Source organism: Amblyomma maculatum, chromosome 8 (genome assembly GCF_055883805.1).
Source record: "Amblyomma maculatum isolate TAMU_Amacu chromosome 8, ASM5588380v1, whole genome shotgun sequence".
Taxonomy (NCBI): Eukaryota; Metazoa; Arthropoda; class Arachnida; order Ixodida; family Ixodidae; genus Amblyomma; species Amblyomma maculatum.
The window spans coordinates 67956098-67984093 of NC_139351.1; the positions used below are offsets into that span (position 1 = coordinate 67956098).

The window sequence follows — 27996 nt, forward strand, 5'->3', positions numbered from 1 at the left end:
ACTTCCTTTCCTTCATTGATGTCACTTTTTTCACGTTTTCCTCCTTGCTGCTCCCTATTGACGCACAATCTGGTAACACTACCATGGAATGAAATGCTGTGGTGACTGCTGGGCGAAGAGAAGACAGCATGAAATGTTCATCGTATGTTCAAGAAAGGTAGAACCGTGGTTATCATTGAGGGTACACAAACTCATTTGTTTTTTAAAATAATACTTTTGCTTTGATGAATCAGTCGACATACCTGCAGCAGCCAATGAAACGTGGACAAGACACTTGAAACAAAGCAAAATAAGATGGTTTTAGACGAGAACATAGTACTAGCATGTGGTAATTTTCCTCACAATATTACTCTTTAAAAGGGCTAACCTCACTTCTTAATGTTTTATATTTACATTTCCGTTATCTTCGCTTTTAACTTGTCGTTGATGTCACATGCCTTGCAGCCAGCTCTGCAAAAATACATTTTAATGCTGGTCGTATAAGCTGATCTGGCTTAATGCAGAGTCATGTATGCACCACCCACGTATCTTTTCAGTGTTGTCTGCATACACCTGTGAACACCACTCATTTCTTGTGATGACAGTGTTGCACTTCTGAGGTTGAATTGCTCAAACTTTCTGAATGCAGGCATTTTGGTACACTCTACGAGGTCAGCCCACTTGTACCCTATGTGGCCCAAGAATATGTCCATCTACTATGGTCTTTCACTTAGCCCATATGTAGAGGCCGGACATTAAATCTCGTATCTTACCAATTCCCTGTTAAAGTAATACTCACTTCAAAGCTGTTTATGAAGTGTAAGAAAGGACTTAAGTGACATGAGAATGATGTAGGCATGGGGTGTGCTCGCATACAGGAGCCAGCATGAAACAGCAGGGGTGCCATATGAAGCAGAAAGGAGTAGACGATAAGTGCATTGCCAAGGGTATGTACCAGCACTGCACCAGAAAGCAGACAACCATGACGGCCTGCACTTAGGAAGGAAGCCTTCGTTCTATAGTCACCGGAATACCAAAAAAACAGAACGGCAAGATTGTAGAATGCAGACTATTGTCATCTTTATTTGTTGCTTCCAGCATCTGCAAGCATGCTTAGTTGCCACTTAGCTTGTGACACCCAGGTTGATCTAGGCAGTGGTGCAAACATTCCGTTCTGTTTGTGCATGCTCAAAAGCTCTATCATTTTTTTTGTCGTGCAAGATGCACCAAGGTGTACTTAAAATGATTGCAGCCACTCACACCTGTTTCCACACTGTTCCAGGTTGTTCTAGTCACTTTTGGTGGCATTGTCTGCATGTTTTTTTGCAGACTTTAAATTTTTAAATTGAGTGCTGACAAGTGCAACAGGCATTTATAGTTCGACAACTAATGAGCATGCTTGCTGCTACTGCCGCTGTTGAGTTGCTTAATTCTTTCATGGGCACAAGTCGACCCAATAAAATGTTTATTTCAGTGCAATCCCAGTATTCTTGTTTTTTCTGTTTATGCACGCTCAGGTTTTATCATTTTCTTTGCTGCTCTAGATGCACCATGATGTACCTAGAATGATTGTAGCCACTGAAATCTGTTTTCATACTGTTACAGGTTGTTCTAGTCGCTTTTGGCGGCTTTATCTAGATGTTTCTTCGCTGACTTTAAACTGAGTGCGATGGACATTCATAGTTCAATGACCAAAGAGTGCCGCCGAGTTGCTTAACTTTTCTGCGGGCACAAATCAGTCCAATAAAAAGTTTATTTCAGAGCAATCCCAGTCTCCTTGTCTGGTGCCTTCAACATTCTCACCACCATGTGACAATGCCAGTGCCTTTGCTAACTCCAAGTGCTGCTTGTCGGATGCCCCACCAAGCTTTCTCCTGTGTTTCAAAACTGAGCTTCTATTAGCGGAGTTGGTGCTCCTGTCTATCTTATTCCATAGCTGTGAGCTTTTGTACTAAATCTGTCCTTTTTTCGTGATTCTGGTCAGTTTATGCATTTTACTGCAGTTGCTGTTTGAGAATTCTTATTTCTCCATTTATTATCTAATTGAGATTTCCTTTTAATTCTTCAGTTCAGTTCAGGCGTTCAGTCGTGTCCGACTCTTCGTGACCCTATGGACCATGTCACGCCACGCTTTCCGGTCTCTCACTATCTTCTTAACATCACATAGCTTCATCTGCAATGCCTCGAGAATGCCATCTAACCATCGCGTTCGCTGCCTACCCCTTCTCCGGCGACCCTCAACCTTTCCCAACATCAAATCTTTCTCCAGCGACTCCTCTCTTCTCATCAGATGACCAAAGTAGCTGAGCTTTAACTTTAGAATTTGACCCTCCAATGAGCAGTCAGGGTTTATGGTCGACAATATCGACTGATTTGATCTTCTGGCAGTCCAAGGAACTCTTAAGAGTCTTCGCCAGCACCACAATTCAAACGCGTCAATTCTTCGGCGGTCAGCCTTTTTCACAGTCCAACTCTCGCATCCATACATCACAACTGGAAAGACCATAGCACGGGTTATATGGATCTTGGTTGGCAGACTAATGTCTGCTCTTTACTAGGCGGTCAAGGCTAACCATTGCTCTCTTTCCCAGAAGCAGGCGTCTCCTAATTTCATGGCTGCAGTCTCCTTCCGAGGTAATCTTGGCGCCTAAGAACAGAAAATCTGTCACAGCTTCCACTTCTTGTCCATTGATGCTCCAGGACTTGATAGGGCAAGACGCCATGATCTTCGTCTTTTTAATGTTCAGTTTAAGCCCAAACTTCTCACTCTCTTCTTGTACGCGCATCAGAAGTCTCTTGAGTTCCACTTCACTTTCTGCCATTAAAGTGGTATCATCCGCATATCTAAGGTTGTTGATACGTTTTCCAGCAATCTTCACTCCAGCTGAAGACTCGTCCAGACCGGCCTTCCTCATGATGCACTCTGCATATAGGTTAAATAGGCAGGGCGACAGTATGCAGCCTTGCCTCACCCCTTTCTCAATCGGAAACCAATCAGTAAGACCATGCCCAGTTCTGACTGTGGCCTCTTGCCCTTCATAAAGGTTCCTGAGGAGACAGATGAGGTGAATTGGAACTCCCATCTCTTGGAGAGCTTGCCACAATCTGCTGTGATCTACGCAGTCAAACGCTTTCGCATAATCAATAAAGCAGAAGTAAATGGGTTTCTGGAACTCTCTTGCTTTTTCCATGATCCAGCGAAGGTTGGCAATTTGGTCTCTAGTTCCTCTGCCCTTGCGAAACCCAGCTTGCACGTCCGGAAGCTCCCGATCCACATACTGCTGCAGCCTACCTTGCAGGATTTTTAAAATCACCTTGCTAGCATGCGAAATAAGCGCGATCGTGCGGTAGTTGGAACAATCTTTGGCACTGCCTTTCTTTGGAATGGGGATGTAAACTGACCTCCTCCAATCCTGTGGCCACTGCAGGGTTGTCCAAATCTTTTGACATAATGTATGCAGTGTGTTAATTCTTACAGAGTTCCAATTATGCAGTTGCCACAGAAAGCTCTTGCAGTTGTTGTCTTTGTGAGGAAGCTGCCTTTACACATAATGTCATTGGAAGAACATAAGTGTCTCATTTAGTGTAACAGTAAAACATTAGATGCCTGGTGGATTGCAGTGCAAGCAACTGGGCTCAAACATGTTTTAGCTGACAGCTGATCACTTTACTCGTCGTGTGTTTGTAAGACAAGGATGTTTTCGACCTGAAAGCGAAAAAGTAAGAAGGTTCTGGAATAAGCTGGAAGAGACAGTCACCCATGTCCCAGAGCATGGTCCAGGCCCTTCGTTCTTGTTACGCTCTTGACGAGGGGGTGCAGGCAGAGGGCTCTGGAACATTTGAAAGGACTGAGGAAGATAGGGGCAATCTTGCGCAACAGCAGGGGTTGCACTCTCAGTGCTCCGCTTATTTTGGGAAATTTCGAGAGTGTTTACTTAAGTGCATGTTGTATTGTGGAAATCGATCCCTGGTCAGACTTCAACAGAGGAAGTAGGCAGGCCCCTGCTTTGAAGAAGCCGTAATGAAAGAACTGTGAGCTTGAGAGCTGTGTCGCTTGCCAAATTGTGTAGCTTACATGGTGTTACCACACTTTCTAGTTAGTACCTGAAAGTGGAGTCACTTTTATCCTCGTGTAAACATGCATATGCATTGTTCATGCTTGTATAAAGTAATTCCTGTGTCTCTCCGAGTTTCATCGTCCGTTGCCGTCATGTCTGTTCTCATCATCAGCCAAATCTACGCTCACCTTGAAGAACCCCGGGGGCCGGAAAAGAACCTGAACTTTGCTGTTTTTAAATATATAAATGGAAAGGCAGCACTGAACTTGCATGAAACTTAATACAAATCGTACATTCGCTCCGGCTCAAATAGGGTGCAGAATGGCAAAGAGCACCGGGACAAGGAACTAAAAGAAACAAAATCAAGAGCACTCCATAAGCATTATGCTGGACATCTGACAATCGCATACTAGACTTGGAAAGGTCTACTATCTTTGTCTATGCCACCATGGTATATAATTGTGATCATAATCCCTGCAAAACTTTAAATTAAGTTCAACCTCCTATCAGGACTGAAGCAGCAGCTATAGCCCAGGCCATTACTCAAATGCAAAATAGATGTGCTCTGATTCTAAATCAGTCATTAAAAATTTTGCCAAACAATGGATTCACACACCAGAACATTGTATTCTTAACAGTGCTGTACCACTATAGTCTGCTCGTTACACTCATCTAGATTCCTGTGCACTAGCTGTGGACGTCCAGCAAATATGGCTGCGCACGAACACCACTGAGGATTTGTCAAACAGTGAGTGGCCTGCCCTCATTTCACAGTGCCAGCGATGCATGATGACGTACTACGGAATTACATCACACTATCGACATTCCTGATTAGTTCGCTCCCCTCCCCACAAATCACTCTGTCAGGTAGAGCAAGACGTTTGGTGGTGGATTATAAGGGACGGTTCTCCCACTCTTTTCTGTATTCCCTCGTACACACATGGGTACACACATGGGGCATCATACAGCCTGCAATTATGACAATGATGTCTATCACATAGACCGCCCCGCTCATCCCTATAGCTCTCTCCCTTTTCTGAAACTTGGCACGTTCGATAACGACGCCGTGGAGGAGCGACGCAAACTTCACCTAGGCAAGGTGGTTTTGCAACCTCCTTTTCCCAAAGGCGCTATCGCTATCGCATTTGATCTTAAAAGCTTCACATCCGCCTATGTTTTGTTTATTTCTTAAATAATATGTAGGAATTCGTGATATGCGGTCGAAGTTACTCCGTAGCCCTCCACTACGGCTCTTCTTTCTCTTTTTACACTTTAACTCCCACCTTCCTCCCTTCCCTTACGGCGCGGTTTAGGTGTCCGCAAAAAAAAGTGACAGATGCTGCGCCTTTCCCTTCCTATGAACCAATTATTATTATTATTATTATTATTATTATTATTATTATTATTATTATTATTATTATTATTATTATTATTATTATTATTATTATTATATTTAAAAATGACAAAGTATATTTGCAGTATCAGCATTATTGTGTCATTAAGAAAAGTCCGACAATTTCCAACAGTAAGCAATCCAAGTCAAGGCAGATAATATATGAATCGCCGCGAGTTTTATCAAGTTTCTGATACTGGCAGTTTGAAGGGGAAAGAAAAGGCTCTGAGCAGCCCTCCATTCATCGTTTTGTAACAGTGCATCCTTTTCGAAGGCAAGTAATTACTCATTGTGCTTTGTGAAGTCCACCCTGTTCCATCGCAGTTAATTTCACGGGCTACACTTTCGCTGCTGTCTGGAAGCTCGCATACTTGTTGACACGAGCATAGAGGAACACGAGTTGACACTTGTTCACTTTGCTTTTGTGTTTTCAAGATTCCGCTCCGCGCGGCAGACGAGGGCTTATGGCGCTAAACTACTGATTCCGGACACGTGGCTTCAACCCCGGCCGTGTTTTGATTTAGGCGAATCCTAAGTTCCTAACGATAGCGCGCGCTCGCCCTCGAGACCGGCCGTGCCTCAGAATTGCTTGGAACGATGTGCATTTTCTCGTTGTAATTACACCGCGATCGTGATGGACGCTAGGCGCCTGTATACTGTGTCGTTAACTCCGGTTCAATCACTGCTGCGTTTTGACAGACGTGAAACGCAAGGCGCCCGTGTTCGTCGCGCCATTGCCTCCTCTATAGGAGGCGATGGTCGCACTTAAAGAATCCCAGGTAGATGCCGTGGCGTCCCGAAGAGTCAGCCTTCTGTTACCGCCGTTACGACTGAGGCTGTGATGAACGCCGTAGTGGAGTGCTCCGATAACTTCGACCACCTCCATCAGAGAGGAGTCTAGTGATTCGAGCACAGGTGCAAAGAAAACTAGGGAGAAAAGGGAGAAATGATCATCTTCCGTCTTGGTTCTTAGAACATATGTTAACGATTATTATTAAAGCTCACTGCGAAAATGCCAAATCAACAAAGAAATCTTCTGACAACCGCTGACAGGAATAAAAGATGACAATCGAATTTATGCAGTTCTTACCCTTTCGAGCGCGAGGGAACTTATGCAGACTTTACACATTCGAGCGCGGGAATAGGAAGTTGGGGGGGTGGGGGGGGAGGGGTCCTAGACCCCCCGAGAACCCCCTGTCTTTAAGCCCTGCCACTGAGGTTCTTCAGCATGCACTGACATCGCACAGTGAAGCGGTGCCTTATTTGCCTTGATCAAAAAGTGACCGGAATTGAGACCACCGCGTCTTTATAATTGGGATCCAGCAGTCGAATTCTCTAACCACTGAACTACCACGGCGCGAGGCACAAGGAAGCGGCACATGTTTCCCCGCGTCTTGCGGTCAGAGAAGGTCGAAGATGGGCAGCAGCTATTCAGCAGGAAAACCTCGGTGATGGGGCGACAGACCGACATCATTACTATATTGAATTTTTACATGCATGGTTGCTTCTCAGTCGGGTGACGAATATTATAACGAGTAATGCCTGCAACTTTTTCACTTTCCATCCTACTCTCAGCTTGAATTTAGATGCACTAAATCCCAAATAAACTGGAGGGGCCATGTGGCACTGCCCACACATTTACCTGACTTGACCCTGCCGTCTATCTTGGGAGCAGCAACAGTCAAAACTTTCACATGATAATAATAATGATAATAATACTTTATTACACCAATTGCGAGTGAATGCAAATAACTGGCCTGCCTAAGCCTCGTAGAGCTTGAGTGGCAGAGCCTGACAGCCAGTGGAAACACTCACATATAACCAAATGCATAGCTAAACGTTTGCACAAGGAAAAAAAATGACATGTCTCATACTTTTGGCAAGCAAAACTAACAGGTACACAAAAATAATACAAAACTGCATTCCAGACTGAATGTTCTTCATGTAGTAGTTTGCGCAAGAAAATCACAGATCATATTTCAACATGCACACAGATGGAACATGAAACTGATATCTTCCTACATATCAAAAACTTTTAACTCATTCTGTAAGTGCGTTTTTTTGCACTCGTATGGCTGTAGTATGGCCCAGAAACCGCCAAGACGTTACGTAAAAAACTGTTAAAATTGTACAAAAAGTCATTAACATAATTTTCAGTTGTGTATTTCAACATCTTTTTCAGTTTATATTTTGTTTTAGTCCGAAGAATCCTAGGTGTTAATCTGTTAAAGGAAAATGAAACATAATAGTGTAACTCTTCTCCCATATCTTGCAAATCGTCAAGGTATGCAGTATTTTTTCTTAGGTCAAAGGGTTGAAACATACACAATAATAAAGAAGCTACAGTCCAGAAGGCAAAGCTGCCCTTCAATTCTAATTTTTATTGTACCAGCATCCCATTTTGACCCCTCAGGTGATCACATGCAGTTTGGGGTGTTCGTTACCGAGATGCGGGATTTGTATAGAAGAAAGTTATTAGCAGGAGGGCCGCTTCTTGGTCCTTTGGTTGCAGTCGCACTGCAACAACCTCTCACTTGGGTACTGTCACAAAAATTTGTCTGCTTTTTCGATGTTTCATGTTATCGAAGGTGCATATTATATGTTGTGCCTCTGCACTGAATGAATCGTAGCTGTGAAGCACATTGCCTGTCCTGTTTGGAGAACTTGTAACATCATGGGTGAATGACCTCTCTTGCAGGGTGCTTGTCCCCTGTGCCAATCTCGTGACCATCTTGCACAGGGAAGATGTTGGGCAGCAGTACGACTACAAACAGCTTCAACTTTGCCATAACACCCACTATAACTGGTATACTGCCTGCTCTTTTCAATTTCTTGTTTGTCGTACGTGGCTTTTTTTTTTTTTTTTTTTTTTTTTTTGTACCTGCATTAACAGTGCTTCACTACAGTCCCTGTCAGTGAGGTTTTAATCACTCCTCCTCTTTGGCCGGTGCATTCGCCGCCTATCACCTTGCCTTAGTAGATTGTAGTTGTGCATCATGTCTTGCTAAAACAGCCCCGTAACTTTCTGGCCTAGATATTGGTATGGTGAGGTAACGTACATTTACTACATGATAAATGTTTTCAAGACCCTCATTCCTGTAAAAATGTGCTGGTGCCTTCTGCCAGCTTTTTGTTACAAGCGATCAAATGAAACCACTTTTCTCTCACTTGATCTTATGTTAGCCTCAGTCACATGTTGTACTGAGTATATTACTAATTTGGCTGCCAGAGCTGATCTGGAGTTAGAGAAAATTCACTCTTATGGATTGCACATACGAGACAGTTCCTTGTTCTCCTCGCTTGACTGTGGGCTGAAGTGGAAATGAAACTGGAGAAGACTAGAGAAAGAAAGGAAGACAGGAAAAGATTTTTTTTTGCCCGAAAAAGGATGCTTACTGGCTGGAAGAACAGCAGTGAGTGTCCATTTTGTGCTTTGCAGCATTGTCTTCTGGGACCGACAAAACAAAGACGACATTCAGTTTTGGCCAGCCACAACCATCGACAGGTTTCACATCCGCGCAGCCATCCACTGCAGCCACTACCGTTGCAGCCGCCACTGCCGCAGCAGCGACGGGTGAGGTCGTTGGCACCTGTCAGTTCTCTTCTTTGCTATATTTACTTGGCTAATGAGTTCCCCCTTTTCTCCTATGCTGATGATGATAGCAAATGCTAGCAGGCATTCTTTGTTTTTATTATTGAAACAGCTGCGTAATACACCTCACCCTATGGGACAGACAACCAGTTATGAGATTCCTGAATGTTGCCTCTTAAATATTGTTGATGTATCCGCTGCCTTTTTGTATCAGCACGCTGTTTGCACTTCCTTGTTCCGCCCTCGACTATGGTTGACCTGAACAGTGAGATTGCATTATTTAACGTTCTCTCAAATTCTTTAGCTCATACTCTTGCATTGTATTCTTGCAGCTAAGGTAAAATAGTCACATACTGTCGTTCTCACTGATGCCTGTAACAACGATAGCTTCAAAAAAAGTCTATAGCTGGTGTAACACTTATTTCCGTGTTAAATGCTTAAATTCGCATCGCTGATCCTCGCATGTGCAGAAGAGCGGATGAGTGGGGCATTCTGTCCACTCATCTACTCATTTTTAAGTTTTAATACCATTTTTTGTTTTGGTGGGAACAGTGTACAGCTAAAAGCAATATGAAAGGAAACACGGGAGCACGTGCCCTCCGCGCTTTCAAATGCGCTGTCACCGACTGGTGATAAGAATCAGTGGTAAAGACTCATCCAAAGTAAGCTTGGTCAGCCACTCTTTCCAAGCATACCTTTGGTGCCACCCATTCTCGTCTTGCTTTGGCGGCAGCGCATTGCAAAGCGCGGAGGCCACACGCTCCCGTGTTCCCTTTCATATTTCTTCTAGCTGTACATTACAAAATGCACAGGTTGTTAGGGTAGCCCACACAGCATCTGTAGTACAATTGCCAGAAAAGTTATCGTTACACACAATAAGGAAGTCATTTTAACAGAAGTGCATTTTATGTACAGCTAACTGTACAACGACACGCCATGAAATGCATAGCACCTTTGAGCGATCATATGATGGCCTTCGTTATTCTGTTTCGACCATGCTTCCTTTAATGCTATTTGTGTGTGTGTCATTCTTCACATTAATTTAGGCTTGAAATTTGTGTTCAAAGCAGTTGGCATAAGTGCTAGAGATGTGAGGTCTTCACATAAAAGTGTGTAGTCACGTTTGAAGCTTGGCGATGATGGTGATAGTGATGAGTGAACGCCGGCGTGCCTGCGCTGCCTGCATGCGTAGCATAAATGTCTTCATATATGCCACCTTCGAAGTTGACATCATTTCACGTTCCATTGTGAAAAAAAGTATTGGTTTTCTCTTAGAGTTCATACTTATGCATGGTTCGCTAGGTTGTGGCATACATATAAATTTTCAGTCATAATTAAAATTTATTGTGTAACACATAGTGTGCTCATTATATGCAACTGCTGTCTGCTTGAGGCTTTCTATTGCTAAGCATGGAATGACACATTTGGCCGCAGCTACTGCATGCAGGTTATGTGCATTCAGCATGCTAAATGCGCAAAGACTTGATTTCTTGTTAGGCTTTTCCAACAGTTGTGAATCTAGCCGATGCTTTGCAGCAAGGCATGGCTGCGGCATTTGCTTTAAATCTGGAGGACGCCAGACAACATGTTACTCTGCTCATAACTTGTAGTCAGTCTGCACAAGGATTGAACTGTTTACAGAATTGCTTATACATACCATAAAAACACGCATATAATACAAGGTGTAATTTCGAACTAGCAAAAATGGAAAAAAAAAAAAAGTTTTCAGCCACGTATAATGCGAATGAGGAAAGGTCACCGAAAGTATTTATTTGCTTTACATTTCGCTGTCGTCCTGAGAGGTGTACGAGCTCTGCACTTGCATATCCAACGCCACCCCATGCCAGGCGTCGAATAATACCAAGCACCTTCATGCGCCGGTGCTGGTTCGCTCCCGTTCTCGTGCCGACACACTTGATCAGAGAATTGCAATGGCGTGAGGAGAAGAGCAGCTCGCATTTACTCCAGCAATTGCAAAAGCCACACAGCCCTCCGGATGTTGTAGACCAATAGGCTACATCTAGCTCGGGCATGGGATGGCAGTGGACAATCTGCCGGCCATCATGCACCGCGCTTTTGCCTGTTTGCATCTAGCACCTCATATGGCGCATGCGCCTGCAAATATTCTCAGATTTATGGCTTTCACTATCACCGTTGTCCGGCGCATCATCTGCTGAGACTTCTTTCCTAGAGACAGCTTTCTATACTAACCCTTCTTTGGTACCTCAAAACGAGATTGGGATCCTGCATTTCTTGAAAGCACTGTTGACGCGCTCCTGCCTCCATGATCTGGCTCTTAGGGCGTGGCTAGATCGTGGACACCGCTGGATAGCGCCGCCTTTAGATGGAGGCCTGCTGATAGCAATAATGAGACCCGATCTGAAATGTGCATTTAGAATGAAATTTGTTTGGATCCGCATTTATAATATGAGGCGAAAATCAGGCAGGATAAGATCGGGGGAAAAAAAATGTAGTATACGCGGGTTTCTATGGTACTCTGTATGCAAGCACTTGCACCTGCCATGTAACCACTCTGGCTGAAAATGCGCCTGCGTTAGCGTCATATTCATGTTTTGCAGTGCTATCACCATTTCCTCTAGGCATCACAGTTGTCAAAGGGGCTAGTGTGAGGGGCAATGGCTGTGTATGGGTCATGTCATCATCACTATTTCCCTCCTCGTTTTTGTCTTTTTCTTTTTTCTTTTTTTTTTTTTTCAGATGCAAGTGCACCTTATAAGCACTTTGCTTTTTGTGTTTCTCAGAGCTCCATGACATAGCTTTTGTTACGCTTCATATTGGTTGGAACACAGCTCAAAAAGGCGGTGGACAGAGGACCAAGATGTGGAAAGACAAGCGCCTTCCCTTTGCGCTGTGTTCTACTTAATATGAATCGTTGTCAACCAACCTAACTGACCATCCCACCACAGTATATTTCATTATGTTTAGCACCACACCAAGAAAGGCCAAAGGGCAGATTGCTTTTGCCGGTGGCAAATCCATGTGTTTTCTTTGCAGATGTATTTATCGCTTGTATGTTGTTTTCAGCGACAACACAAGCCCCGGCACCAACGTCCAGCTCTGATGAACCCTCTTCATCGTAAGTGCACTAGCAAAAAGTGTACACCAGAGCAGCAACATCCGTGGCCGTTTGAGGCTGCGTTGCTTGTTCCACGAGTAGAGTACATGTTTGGAAAGAGAGACATTTTCTGCTTCGTGCATATTACATTGTTCGTACTAGAACTAGTAGTACTAGTAGTTTGTAGTTGAACTAGAAATAGGAAAATATTGTTTGCGAAGCAAATTTGAAGATTAAAACTGAGTGCAAGTCGAGACTAACATTTTTTGACGGATGAAATTGTGTGCAAAACACAGCCAGAAGAATGGCAAACTTATTAGAGGTGTGCGGATGTCAATTTTTTTGGGTGCAATGTGAATGCAAATAATTAAATTTCGTTGCAAGAGAACATGTTCGAGTGATTTGTAAAATACTACGGATATGGATATAAAGTACTATGGATATTTGAAAATAAACTGTTTTTTCTGCAAAATGCAGCTGGGAAAGAAGTGGTCAAAAATGTTTTGCTTCCACGCATCGTTAGTATAATCTACTAATTGGTCATAACTGACAGAAAAATTATCCTGACTCAAGAAACTCCACAGCAGTGGCTTGGTTTTTTGTTTTTGTGCTTGTTTATTGTTCTTGGAGGTATTTTGTTTTTCCCTACTGTGAACGATCCAGAAATCTTTACATGGTCAGTTCCTATTTGCAAAACTACTCTGGTGCCCGCTTATCAAGGCTTTCATCCGCTCTGCTGAGCATTAGAGGTTATCCTGGAGTGCGAAAAAAAAAAAGCTAGTTGCTGCTGTGCATCTTGCTTGAGGATGGTTCTTCCCTTGATACCATTACAGTAATAGCTCATTGATTCCAGTTTCATGGGAAAGAAAAAATTCTAGGGGGCACTTTGGATCACTAAACTGCGATGAGGCGAAAGCATCTATAGCGCGGTGGTCCAAAGCCTTCCACTACGGCACCTCTTTCTCTCTGTTTTCACTCCCACTTTTGAAATGATGCAATAGCGTAAGCTACCAGCCAACATATAAAGCCCCGCTTTAACCAAGCCGTATGAACGTGCCTGCGTGGCAAAGGGATAACGTGAATGCAAGGGTATTGGCAGGCTGATTGTGATATCACCTTCCCCGAGGAGTTGGCAGCTCCTGCCAAAACGTAATTTCAGAAATCACTACGTCCAGTTAGGGCTCAGCCATATCAGCTGCCAGCTACCGCCTCCCACGTAGCGAAAGCGTTGACGGACGGACAGATGGACGCGATCCGAGAGTATGAGCCATTAAATGCTATCGCCTTAAAAGGATGTGTGAATTCCACTTGCATTACGGTAAATTTATTTGGCAAAATATGTCATTTGTTTTTGAGACAAGGACAGCTTGCGAATGGCTATTTTTTACATTCTAATAATGCTTTATTGTCAGAAGCATCAAAGCAGAACTGCTCGAAAATGTTAAGGGCCTTCCTGGCATCCTTCATGGTGCGACATGGTAGTTTCGGTACCACCTCACAAACAGCCTCTGTCAGATGTGAGACTTCACTGCACGACGCGCTGAATGGCACTTGAGTGCATATTTTCAGAGCTGTGGAAGAACCACGTAGATGGAAGCGTAGAGAATGCTCAGTACTACCAATGATCATCCAAAAGCGCCGTGCACCCCGCCGCCGTGGCGCAGAGGTTAGGGCACTCTACTTCTGTGCCTGAAGGTGCGGGATTGAATCCCGGCTGCGATGGCTGCTTTTCGATGGAGGCAAAAAGCCAGGCGCCCGTGTGCTTTGCGATGTCAGTGCACGTTAAAGAGGTGGTCAAAATTTCCAGAGCCCTCCACTACGGCATCTCACATAGCCTGAATCGCTTTGGGACGTTAAACCCCATAAAACAAACCAGTCAAACCAGCAACTACAATTGGTTAGCTGGCTGATGCACAGTTGATAGCTGTCATTTCCGCGGGCTGGCAGCTCATAAAAGTGAAATTAGAAATATTTACTCTGTCTATTATTGGAGATGAGGCCGACTATTTTGTCAGCACTTTCTGTTTCGAGCAAGTCAGAGGTGTTCAGTAAACTCACCAACATGTAGTACAGGTTTGAGGAGCACTATTTTGATGATTGCTTACAGCACCAATCATACCTAGACGCAGCCTAACCAATGCGAGGCCCATAGCGCCCGTCCAATGCCATAGCCTTGCATGGGCATTGGCTCGGACCGCACTGACGAGACTTGTCTATACTTCTGAATTAAGGAGACTTAGGTCAACGAGGCGCTAGTTGCAGGTTCCGGATGTCACGTGGATCAGAGAGCAGGTAGCTGATGACATGGGCCTATAAATCAAGGGGCTGAGTTAATGAGCGTTTAGTTGCTAGTCTTGGAAAAAAGAGTAGACAGCCGACGTCACGGCCGTCACTCTTTACCTCTGCGTGCCACGTTGGTATGGCTTTATCTATTCTTCTATGGTTTTAGTACCTGGTTTCATCTTCTCTCTCCATTTTGGAGGGGCACAGCCTTTTAGCTTTGCCACCCTATTTCGAGGGTGCCCGCCCAGACACGGCGGTTCATAATCAGAATTTTCCGTGGCGATACCAGCTTGCGTTCAAATTAATGAACATTTTTATACATAGTCTTCTATTGAGCTTGGCTGGGCCAAATAGTGCAGTTCAAATAATTCAAAAATTCGAATTGGCGAGGTTGGAATTAACGAGATTTTACTGTACATAGTGTGGACACTTGGGTAAATTTGTGGCTTTGAAAGCAACATAACCAAATTCTTACCAGCACAAAAAAAACAACTTAAGGACGAGCATGCACCTCAAATTGATGTCTAGCATTCATGGTGTCAGTTCTTCATTAGTCCTCATTTCTTTGTGCTGGTGACATCCTCGACAGCTTCCAGGTTGCTGCAGTTGAATTAGATTCTTGTTTAACTCTTAGTCACGATTGAATCGGTTTTGATAACTAAGATGCGGCACGTGCAAAGGAACTTCTTGAGAAGATCCCAGAACACAGAGCAAGAAACCATTTAGGAGGTGAAACTCCCGTCAGCACGAGCGAGCGCGGGCGACCAGATAAGGCCACAATTGTAGCGCCGACGGCACGGAGCATGACACGGCTGTATGCAGTGGCGGCGGCATGTGGCGCGTTGTAAAAGCCGCAATGACAAAAAAGAAACCTGGACTGATTGCCTTGGCAACCAAAACGGCGGTAATTTCTAGCCACGCCGACAGGCGCCACCAGCTTGATAGTGGCGCCGCGGGCTTGTGATCTTTTCTGGTCGTCACAAACAGCGTAGTTTCCACTCCTAAAGGTTTCTTGCTTCGTGTCCCAGAAGAAGCAAAGCCATAGAACACGTGCTCCTGCAATTAGCTCGCGGTGACCACTGTCATTCTGCACAAATTTTCATGTGTCAGAACTCGGGAACCCTGTATTTTAAGCTGCAGAGGGCGAGAAAAAAAAATCAAATAAAAAGCTGCTTTAGATTGAGCTTCACGCAGTTACATCTCAAGCAGCGTAAATGTTTTTCATCCCTCTGTTTCATGATGGCATTTGCGGCCGTTGCATGGCTGTCAGCACAGCGATACCAATAAGCGAGAGCTAAGTGGTTTATGCTCCGTCAGTAGTAGCATGCGTCGAGGCAGCATTCTACACGTCTTCAGATGTCGTGAGCAAGCATGGAAGAAATGGCCCCACGCACATTTTAACCTCGAGGTAGCGCTGGTTGTTTTCCGAGGCAAGCTTTTGTGTTTTAATACAGAGCGTTAAGATCGCCATGGAGACGAAAATTGACCGGCGTCTGTGTCAATCCTCCCTCATGCCAACTGTGACAGGCGGCGTTTAGAGGAATTTCTCTCACCATCTGCTAATCATGGCAAGTGGCAAGTGATGAAGGAAATCCCCTTAAACACATAAAGAAGGAGAGGAAGAGGCTGGAGTAAGAATGGCTCAGCCTGGCAACACCGTGGCAGCCTCAACCCTTTATGCGTCTTAGGCTCCATATACTCCTCACATGCATGCATAAAAATGAACCTAGAAGGTATCTATATATTTATTAATTCCATTTCCAGCCGTTTCGACCACTGGCTTTGTAAAGGGGTGAGGGGGTGGGGGGGGATTAAACTTTGGTACAGATCACTTTGCAAAAAGATCTCAATTGTAGTTTGTGCCCTTACCTCAGTCTTTTCGACGCATAAGGGAACTTGTACTAGAATTGAAAATTTCTCCAAGGAGTATTACGAGGCAGCTGACTGATTCAGGAAAGGCTGGAAAGCTGGACCACTTTTCCAATACATTTTTATTGCGAAAGCAGTACTACTCTAGGTTTCAAGCCTTCAGCATAGAGCGGCGGTAGCCACGTACGTCTTACCCATGTGACGCTGTGACACCACATCCCACGTGACACAAAGGCGAGAGATGGGCTCCCAACTCAAACGGTTGGCGTGGCGTGGTCAGAGCTGCGGCTCAGTTGGCAGGAGCTGCCAACTTGGGTCTCTCGTTTCACATGGGACGGTTATGTCAGAATCAGCCTGCTAGGACCCTGGCATTCACGTTACCCCTATAGGCCACTAAGGCACGTTCATATGGGTTGTTAAAGCGGGGCTTTATATGTGGGCTGAGGAAGAAGAAAAAGAGAAGAACGCTCGGTCGCCCGCAGCTAATGCTTTCGCTCAATATTTGGTTCAGCAGCGTTGAACTCTTGTAATTTTTTTTCCCACCAGAATGGTTCACGTCGAACTGCACTACTGCACTTGTGAAAACGTGCATATTGCTAAGCAGTGCTATTAAAAAAAGATAAAAATGTGCTGAATAGTTTGATAATTCACCTGTATTCCAAGTCCGGGTGCACCATCGTCTGTTTGCCAGCACAAATTTGTCCCGTCCCTGATAAGAAGTTATGGAATTCCTTAGGACTTGTGCGCAGTGTGCCTGACAGCGTGTGTGGACAATGTTGCAGGTCGCACTACCGACTGCTGGAGGATTCGGTCAACCACTGGAAAGGGGAGCTGGAAGAGCTTGAGAGGAACATCATCAACCAGGCCACCCAGGTATGGTGCGCTGCGCTACTGTTGGGGGATGGCGGATTTTCTTGGGAGATGCTCAAGGCAAAGCATTGACTTAGCCGCTGTTTTTTGTTGCATTTTGTATGCTCTTTGGACTCGTGAGGCAGTTTAGTTACGAAGTGAGTACGGTGTACAACACTGTTCATGATGCCAACAGAGCACTGTGTCTTCCTAGTACATTCCAGCAGAGCACGTTGTCTCCCCCCCCCCCCACACACACACACACACAAAAATATTAGTCTCCTGGTTGAACACTTCATCTAATGGGATAAGCATTATGCAACATTATACAAGTTGAAAACCAATTTCAACAAAATTTTATGTTGGTGAGCCTAGCTTCAGTTGGGCAGAACCTCTAAAAAAATAGGAGGTTAATTGTAGCAGAGTTCCAGGGATGTCACACATGCAGTTAAACCTCAATAATTCGGAACTCAATAAATTTGAAATCCTTTATAATTCGAAGAATTTCTGCGGTCCTGCAATTTTTTTATACAAATAGCGAAGTAGCTCAAAGCAGCTGCTTGCCCCTGTCTGGTTAATTTGAACTTTTGAGGAACTGTGCGTAAATGCTAGCTCCCAATTTCGCCGCAAACCAATGAAACTATGCCCCTCACGCACGGTTCTACAGACAAGTGGTAGGTATTGCAAGAACAGGTTCTGATAAATAATTTGACGGGTTCATACACACTGCGGTTTCCTCGGAAAAGTGGTAGGTATTGAGAAAGCAACTTTTCCACAAGGACAAACGGGCCGCACTCAACTGTGGAAGGCAGTGTGGAAAGCCGTTTCCCTTTTGATCTCTACTGGCATTGTAACATGCTTACAATTTATTGTTTTAAGTTGGGCGTGTGGCTGCTGATGCCATCTAGCGAGGAACAGCAAAACAAATTGTGACAGCGGGATGAAGTTGGGTCTTTGTCTTGCTCTGTTCAGTCAGTTTGGGGTTTGGAAACCCCACTATTTTGAACATTTTCCATGACCTCAATGGCTTCAAATTAATGCGGTCTGTAGTATGCTATTTTATAATTATATTAATTTAAATCCTAAGTTCCTATACTGTGGTTTAGGTGCAGTTTATTATGCTACCTGTTTCAATTTCCAAGAGATTTTAGTGTTATGCTCTACATGCACTCCAGAAGATAGCTGAAGAGCAGTGAGTCATAGAATGCTACAGCAAGATAATCTGACATCCTTGTAACTCTGCAGTGCATTGTTTTCTAAAGGGACCTTGAAAAGGCGTTTACTAAAACTAAAAAAACGTGAACACACAGTCGGTACTAGTGGGTATAGTCCGGCTGATTGTGATGATGAAAATGAAAGCATGATAATAAAAGTGGCAACTGTACTCTCTCATCTTTTAGGGTCATTGCCCCTCCTCTGAGCTGTGCTGATTCCTTTTTTAGGGCTTCTGGGTGGAGTGTTTTGAGTGTTTTGTTGCGCATGTGGCGCAGGTGGACACCCGGGACCGGTTGCTTTTGGCAAACGCCGAACGAGTGGCTCAGCTCAATGGACTGGTGGAGCGCGCCCAACTAGACCAGCAGCGGCTGGATCATGAATTGGACTACGTGGCTTCCCAGCAGGCGGAGTTGGAGCGGCTATTGGAGCCCCTGGAGAGTGCCATGCGCACCACACCGGCTCTCTCTGTGCAGCAGCACGCCAACCTGGAACGCGAGCACACGTGCGTGTGGCCCTCTCAGCCGTTCTTTCTAGCGCAGCACCGTGAAGCCTGCACCACTTTTGTCAGCTCTCGATAGCGCATACTTTGTTGAATGGAAATTTTGTTGAATTTCTATTAGCTTTTTTTATTGCAGTTGACATTACGGTAGCCAAAATGTCAATTTGAAAAACTACCTGTTTGAATTAAATTTTTACATACCAGGTTTATGGCCCTTATTGGCAGCATACCACTAGCCTCGCAGTTGCTAGTCGCAGTGACTAAAGCCCTTCATTGTACCAGCATCTTGTACTTGATGTAAAAAATACCACCAGCCTTGAGTGGTTTGTTCACCCAAACAAGGAACAGTATTTTTCACATTGGTGGCAATGGCTTGAATTATTGCTTTTATTTTTCCATTGCAAGTGTTGACAAATGCCATTATGCCGATGGCGCTATCTCGAGACAGGTTGTCTCTCTCTTATCTCAGCTATGCAAAGAGCAAGAAAATAAAAATGTATGCCAAGAAGATAGCTTTTTTTTTTTCATTTTCAATAATATGTATTTGGACCAATGCTGTCTGAGCTTTTAAGCAACAGTGGTTTTCTTTCAGCATAACCCAACATGATGTTAGTACATCCAGTATCTTCCCAGTGCACCGTCATCTAATTTCACTGGCCACTGGTGTATTGAGTGGAAACCAGTGTGTGGAGCACTTGTTTCTTACTGAAGGACACTGGCTTTTTGTAACTTCAGACTGTAGAGTCCAAGAAGTCCAAAAGTTGTTCGTTGTTTTTGAGACTAAAATAGATGGCAGCAGTGCTTGGGAAGTAATTTTTGTATCTAACATAGAAATGGGCATGCATCACCGTCAAAACCAACCGGCTTTTCGCCACCACGGAAAGCCCCAACCTGGACTTGAATAGAGTCAGTCAGGTGGATAGGATTTTATGTAGGCTTAGCTGTTCGTGCCCCATTATTTACACTTTAATCATCTCGAGAGTGCCCTGTCGTGGTAGTGCAGTGGTTAGGGCGCTAGACTGCTGTGCCCAAGAATATGGGATCGAATCCTATCCGCGGCGGCCGCTTTTCGGTGGAGGCGAAAAGCAAGGTGCACTATGCGATGTCAGTGCACGTTAAAGAACCCCAGGTGACGGAAATTTACAGAGCCCTCCACTACAGTGTCTCTCATAGCCTTGAGCCACTTTGGGACGTTAAACTCTATAAACAAAAACCAAACCATTCTCCAGAATGGCACACTCTACGTTGCCATCAAGGCTGCCTACAGTGAAAGCTCTGCGAGCCAAGGCACGTGGTCACTTTGAAAATGGGACTGTTGGTGGCGTCCAATATGGCTTATACTATAAATTGCTCTTGAAGAAGGTAAAGGCGAGTAACTGTCTCAAATCTCAATGGACACCTAAGCCGTGTTCTGGATGGACAAGAAATTGAACTAAGGAAGCTGCAAAAGTGAGGAAGTCATCAAGAATAATTTTGACCACCTGGGTATCTTCAGTGTGCGGTGAAGCGTAGCGTGTATTGTGGTGAGGCACCACTGCTATGGCACCACACTGTGGAAATGGTAGCAGAGGCCTTTGCAATTTTGGAGCACTACTTCAGTGTTTTCGACAATGTGTGCAAAGCAAAGTACGTGACAAAACTGGGAAAAATTGTCGTTCTCGCTTAGGCTTGATTGCAAATGCTGACTGCCGTCATACAGCAGATGTTCATAATAATAAATAATTGGCTCACAGGAAGGGAAAGGCGCAGTGCCTGTCACACTTGTTTCTGTGGACACCTGAACTGAGCTGTAGAGGAAAGGAGGAATAAAAGTGGAAAGAGAGAAAGAGGAGTCAGTGAAGAGCTATGGAGTAATTTCAACCACCTAGGGATCTTTAACCCGCACAGCACATGGATGCCACTTCATTTCACCTCCATTGAAACGTAGCCGCCAGCAGTCGGGATCGAACCCAGGTACTCCGGCCCAGTATTCGGACGTCTTACCATTGTACCACCACCGTGGGGCAATGTTCATCAAATAAAATTGCTGCGATGTAAATAGTTTTCAGCAGTTTTTTTCAGGCCCGTTCGCTAATTAACATTAGGCTAATTCTAGCACCTTTCCTAGTCCGTTGAAGGCCAAATGAAAGAGTGCACTGCAGTAGCATAATGACCTTCGCAATTGTACTTAAGCAAGTTTAGACTGGCACCAAAGAAAGGGCCATGTTTTGGTGCCGAAGTTTTACTTTTGTGGCAGCAAAAAGTTTGCGGGGCCAGATTTTTTTTTTTGCTAAACATAGACGATTAGTGAAGGCCATGAAAATTGGATGATTTTTGGTGCGGCATAGCCTTTTTGTTGCGTCACAATGTCTGTGTGCACACAACTCTTCTTTTTTGAACCGTCCAGAAGGCGTTCTTACTAAGTTGGTGACTCCAGCCGCATTTGGAGTCCCTGATGCACAGGTTGATGAGAAAAAATTAAAATAAGGATCGCTTTGCAAGACAAAAAATGTAGATAGATGCCACAAAGTTGTACAGTGTGTCTAGGAGGGCAGTCTGTTCGGGGCAGCAACTTCTTCTCTTGGACGGTGGAATGCTTCCCTAAAGGACACTGTAGTTAAGTTTTGTTTGTGGACGCATATTCAGATCAACAAAATAATGGACATAAGAGAGGTTTCTTTTTGTTTTTTCTTGTTTAATATTGTTGCTGTAATTCTCCGAGCTGAAGCTACACAGCATGAATTAATTTGTAATGTTTTTGAGCCATTCATGTCATTGCTTTGAAAAAGGGGTTACAAATATATGCGCACAAATTTTCAGGTTTTTTCATTAGTAGGAATAATCCTCGTCTGAAAGATCAAAGCTGGCCGACCATTCAAATTGGCACCAGTTTCCATATCTCTGTCATTGTGGGGTCATTGCATCTTTACCAGAGATTGTGCTGTTTTCTCGATGGCTTTGTCGTCTGCCTCAGAGTGACGTCTGCTTCTCTGCTTGGTGCACTGCAGGTACCACCTGGCTGACGATGTCAGCTCCGAGCTGAGTGGCATGTCCCGGGACATTCGCGACATTGTGGAGCAGCTTAATGCTGCTAGTGCTTCCGCTGCACAGGGAAAACCGGTTAGTCTCCTTCGACGTCACTACAACAGAGGCACTAGCCAGCTCGAACTTGGCACCAGTGCCGTTTGTTGTTGTTAGGGCTAAACTTCACCAGAACAGCTCGTTATAGGCTGCATTCACACACCACTGTCGGTCTTGTTTGAGCAGCATACTTTTAGTCTGTGTGGGGGCCTTGCCTTGAAATACTATGCCTTTCCTTTATTCATGGCCTCAAAGCATCTCCGAGAGTCCACTTTCCAGCATTCAGATGCATTTTGGTTTGTTTTTAACATGTTCACTGACATTAATCTTCGGCTTCTTTGTTTGACCACAGCAAATGTTAAAAACATTTGCACGGTTCGTAAAGTTTGCGGGAATTGCAATCCCAAGTGCTATAGTGCCCTCCTTTCGCTGAACAGACCCAGCACTGTAATCGATTTATTTCTGGAATTCATGTTTCGTGCTTTGGAGCCCTCTACCACATTCATTTTCCACATATGGATTAAATTGGTTGGCACACGGGTTAAATCCGCTGGCGCTTGTATTATAATTGCTTTGGCACTCAGATTAAATTGGTTGGCGCTGGCATTATTCAAGCTCTCGCTTGGATTAGATATGCTGGCGCTTTGATTAAATGTTTGGCACTCGAATTAAGTTACACAGTGCATAGATTATATCAATCAGACTCGGATTTTTTGCACTAGCACGAGGATTCAGAGAGGAAACCTACAGTTTCGATGCAGCAGTTTTAGCGAGCGTGAAAAGCATATTTTTGCAAACTCTTATCACATAGAAACAAAAAAAAAATTTTTTCTTTATTGCTAAAATATGAAGTGTTTGTAAGGCAACACATCTAAAAAAAAAAAAACAGGAAAAAAATTTCCCCTCCGTGAAGCCCTTGGTGTATTGACATCGAAATAGAATGTGATGTTTCAATGTTCGGAAGTGTCTGTTTCATTCGCTGCCATGCACGGACATGTTGAGACAGCCATTTGGTCCCCTCGTGTAATTGTGGTGCTTCCCGTAAACTGCGACTCCGTTGTATCGAGGTTCAACTGCACTTATAGTTTAGATGAGTTTTACGCCAGGAGTTCTCCGGAGGTAAACTTGCCACAATTCTCTCTCGCTGCTCAAGATTTTCCACAGCATCATTGCAGGTAATGTGCAGGATGTCTCACTGAATGAGAGCAGTCATTACAAAAAGGAATTTGAAATACATAACTGAAACTTGGCATGTTTAGTGCCACGCCGAGAGATTTTTCAGTTGAGCATATCACTGGGAGAAAGATTGTTTAGCGGTTTTATTTAATTCCTTGCCTAATAAATTAATATTCTGCTTGCTGCTGTGATGTCATTCATTTTCATCATTGTAGTATGCGTGTGCTTTATATATTTTGCTGTGAGGCCACTAAAATCATTAAATCTATATTAAAATTTTGCTCCTATGTCAAACTGCGAAGATCGTGTAGATAATCTTGCATGGCTTGGGCACATGATTGCTCCCACCTGAGCGTATTGGACAGGCTAATTGCGTGGGAGGCATGCAAGGCTCTGGATTGCTTTCATCTCCATTCCGTGACAAATGCTTGGATCAGAAAGTGTGGTGTTACAGACATGATTGGCATTGAAAATGTGAGCATCAATGTGCCTGTGTTAATCTTGATTAGTGACTGGATTAAGAGTTGCATGTAATTTGCCTCATTGTATGCGCTTTGTTGCCTTTCCCGCAACCATGTACTTCACTCAGTTTTGTTTCACCAATCAAGAACTGTGCCATTATTGCAATTCCACCCAGCAGAAGTCCTGCTTTTGAAATTGCAGGTCTGATTTTTTAAAGTGTGTCTTTGCGGGTAAGCTGGAAAGAAAGAAGTTTCAGTGAATAAAAGATATAACACGAGGGGGAGGGGGGGGGTATTGCCAGTGTGAGTAAATAACCAGGTGTGATGACGTGACTGGGGAATTGAATGCCGCAGAGGAGTCTGTCCTGAAGCATACATGCTAGATTAATTATGACGATAATTCCACTGAGAGCATCTTTGCGTTATTGCCTTTCTCCTAGGTTATATTCCGTTTGATAGCGGGCCAGTGGAGAGTGAGCACGTCGAGCACGAATCTAGTGTTCACTTGACAAGACTGGCACTGGGCCCTGTGCGCATCTTCCTCAGTGTTTATTCGCTTTTTATGTGCAGCTGCAGCAGATCTCGAAGGTCCTGAATTCACACATGGATGCCCTCATGTGGATACAGCACAACGCAGGTGAGCTGCACTCGTCATTGCACCCAGCCTGATCGGGCAGTTTGGATTGCTAATCTGATCATCTCGTGATTGTGAAGCCAGTTACACGGCGACTAATTTTGGAGATACTTTTTCCTTGCCAAGGTGCAGACCGAAAAAAAGTGTAAAGAATTTTGGATAAAATTCTAATATCGTGCAAAAGCGATGTTACACAGATTTTGCTCTTCTGCTGCCTAGCTTCATTCAGTTGGCTGTATTGAGACACACATTCGTCACCAATTAAATCTGTGTTTTTATTAGAACGCAGCTCTTATGAATCCATTGGTCGTTTGTGCCGTCAGTGTAACCGAGCGAAAGAGAAATCTAGATTTTTCTCATGAGCCAAAGAGAATTTTTCAGAAAAGACTCCTTATTTGCGGCTCTTCTTTTCTCTTCTTCCGAGAAATCCTCTTTGGCTCATGAGAAAAACAAAGAGTGCTTTGTAACTGTATATACATGCACACAGGCATCTCTAAATTTTTTGCCTCAGTATACCAAAAAAATGCTTAAGTAGTTGCGCTCAAATTTTGCATTGGGGAATACCGTAATCATCCTTAGAATTTTGATTGGCTGCATGGCTACAGTGCTGTACTGCGGATATTACCATTGCCTCGGCATAGACTCTAGTATTGAAGACGAGTTCGCTCCAATCGTCAAAGTCAAATGTCAGAAACAAAAAGCATGGTACAGGTCAAAGGCCCAGTTATGGTCAGGTCATGACTGATCGTGGTCATGGCTATCGTATATAGGCACATCGTCATGCCTATGCTTGGCTAACCTTCATAACATTGCTATACAACTGCTCCACTAGCAAAGAAGGCAAAATTTTTCTAGAGGTAGTAACCTCCGGGTTAACGCGTTCACACTAAAAATTGTACATCTAAGGTTGCCGGCTTGGTGCATTAATCAGCGAAAATTTATTGGCAGTGGCTAATTGGCTCCCCACCTTCCACAGTAGAGCCTTCCACCAGGTTGTTTCCGTGGCAACCACCATCAGGTTGCACAGTCCTCTGCCCACATTGAGACCTCGTTTGTGTTAGTCACTGATTCGGTTCATACTGTGGCAGCCACCTTATGCTCTCTCTCCCCTCGCCTGCAAGTCCAGAGTGGGGATTTCTCTCTGTCCACTTCGCCACCTGCCAATAGGGGCAGGCGGCGTCTCATGATTAAATGAACCGAAGACGGGTAGAGATGATGACAAAGATCTTTCTCTGTTCTCTGCGCTGCTCACAGCTGATGTTATCTCACTTGTGTAAATTGTAAATATATTCTTTTCCGAAACAATATTAAATTATCTCAAATCAAATTTAATGAAATAAATAATTAAGTATGTAATTAATGTCTTACGGCTGACACTAGACTTCAGGGTAAAATGTAGGGCTATGTGGCTACAGCAAACCTTGTTAACAGCTTCCACTTAAAAGGGTTGCAAGATAACAGCAAAGTCAGGTGGAAAAATACCTTTCAGTCTTTCTTGTTTTCCTGTCTTATGCTTTTAAGAGCTGTGGCTGTGCACAGGACTTGCTCTATTTACCTTAAAGTTACCTCAGAGTTTACATCAGAGGTAAACAGCGTTGGTCTCGTAGCGCGTTGTAATCGAAAGCTGATGTATTCCCATATTCGCCAGTGTTATCCGAGAGGGCCCATGAGTGGGAGCACCTGAGGTTGTACTGCATGATTGAGGACTTGGCCCTGTATGTTCCCAGTGATCCCAAACGAGGCCTGGTTGTTTAGGCCCATGTGAGGCCTGGTTTATATTGGTCCATATTGGCCTTGGACCAAATACATTATGGTGGAGTGCAGTGCAGCTCTTGCTCTCATGTCATGTTGCTGGACTTGTTGCTTCCGACTCTAGCGAAGGAAAAAAAAAAAACAGGAGCTCAAAATCACTGCATGGATATAACAAGAGGTTAGCATCTCTCCTGCCTTCTCGCTATACCCAAATTCTTAAATTATCGCCGTTCATTTTTTTTTTTTATTTTTTTTTTTCCCCTCTTGGTTTCATTTACAGGAAGCGCCAGATTTATGGGTGGTGTTTTGAACACGCATCTGCCCCTGGATCGAATTTTTTGGACTTTCCGACTTAAAAATTCTTCATTGAGGGCTGTGTCCCTCATTTAAATTTACCACCACTTCTGTGACGAAAACTGTGGATGTTAAAGTATTTTTTGTCCTTGAAATAATCCAGAGTTAGCATTTGTCCCACCTGCTTTCTTGCGGTGTTGTTATGGTTGTACTACACTTCGTCTTATATGTACTACAGACAGGCTTGCCTGCTTGTATACTGACTAGCTATAATTAGTGGGTAATTAATGTGATGCCCTTGCCTCGTGCCACACCCATGCTATATGGCTAAAGGTGTCTCTTTTTTGTGTCTGCCAGACCAAATGAAGCAGAAGATCCAAGACATGGAGCGCACCTTCCAAGAATAGAGGAGTGAGCCGTTCTAGAAACACTGAGAGCCCACGTCGCACACAAGTCACCATATTCGCTTAATAAATGTTTCTTTGTTTTTGTTTTTTTGTTTTCTTTATTGCCATACTTCTACAACACAACAAAAAATACATGCACATTCACATAATGATGACATCTGTAACCTGCCAGTTCTTGCTGGCAGATCTTTTCAGGTTTAAAAGTGTCTCAACAGCATGAATGTTTTCAGCGTGGAGGCCAATTGGGTGCGCATGATTGCGATAGCACCACCTCCTCTGTCCTGTGCTGGCCTGAGGTGGTGCATATTGGGACTGTTATTGGGTGCATATTGGGGCATGATGTGACTATTAAACCAATTGGGGCTTTTAGTTTGTTGGTTTATAGGAAAGGAAAGGCGTAGTACCCGTCACACTTTTATCCATGGACACCAGAACTGCTCTACAAGGGAAGGGAAGAAGGTGGGAGTGAAAGAAGAGAGAGCGGAGGTCTACGCAGCAATGTCACACTTTTATCTATGGACACCTGAACTGCTCCACAAGGGAAGGGAAGAAGGTGGGAGTGAAAGAAGAGAGAGCGGAGGTCTACGCAGCAATTTTGATCACCTGGACATTGGGGATCTTTAACCACTGCGACATCTCACAGCAGCACATAGACGCTTTTACATTTTTCTCCATCAAAATGAGGCCGGTCACGGTCAGATTTGAACCCGTAGTCGAGCGTAGCCAAACGCATTAGCCACTGGGCCACCACGGCAGGTGGATTTTCTATTATGTTAATGTTACCCAGCTTGAAACCATTCAAAACCAAATGCTTTCTATTTGGCTAAATTTGTGCTTTCGAAGGGTGAGGTTGGCATTGTTTGTGAGTACATTGTAACAAAAGGTTCAAGACTATGAGGGGATCTTGGTTGGATCTTATAGACCTTTGCATCGGGTGAGGAGGTTGTCGAAACGCCTCCTTTCTGGACTGTTGCAAACCGGTTCCACTGCAGACTCCACCGCATTGACGTCAGGCGCAGACAACAGCCCAGCGAGCAATATGGTGACGCCCAGGAGGCCCTCGTTGCAAAGGTCGATAGTTTGCCACATTTATTGTTGGCTGACCTGAGGAAATGCACGTTGTTGCAGATTAATATATTGAGGGCAGTCACAGTATGTCTTGGAAATTCTGTTTATTTGAACAGCTGAGATGTGTCCACAAACAGCGCTGCCAAACCATGGCCTGCTCTCCACAGCAAATTAATAGGACACGAAGAATGGCAACAGCTGTGCATGTGTTGCACTGATTGAAAATGCAAATCAAAGACAATATTGGATTGTGGCAATGGCCTAAAACAAGGATTATCAAACATTTTTGGCTCAAAGAACTCTAACAGCTATGAAAATGTGCCAAGGAATC

At 44.2% G+C, this 27996-nt stretch overlaps 1 protein-coding gene across 1 annotated transcript; it reads left to right on the top strand.

Moving 5' to 3' along the window:
- Positions 1 to 5546: 5546 nt before the first annotated feature.
- LOC146181385 (nuclear pore glycoprotein p62-like) lies at positions 5547 to 26685 on the top strand. Its single transcript, XM_084576426.1, has 9 exons — positions 5547 to 5704; positions 8129 to 8236; positions 8870 to 9004; positions 12068 to 12119; positions 17033 to 17123; positions 18590 to 18816; positions 21801 to 21912; positions 24081 to 24147; positions 26548 to 26685. The coding sequence occupies exons 2-9, from the start codon at positions 8176 to 8178 to the stop codon at positions 26595 to 26597; spliced, it is 795 nt and encodes a 264-aa protein (XP_084432552.1). The 5' UTR covers positions 5547 to 5704; positions 8129 to 8175; the 3' UTR covers positions 26598 to 26685.
- The last annotated feature ends 1311 nt before the right edge of the window (positions 26686 to 27996 follow it).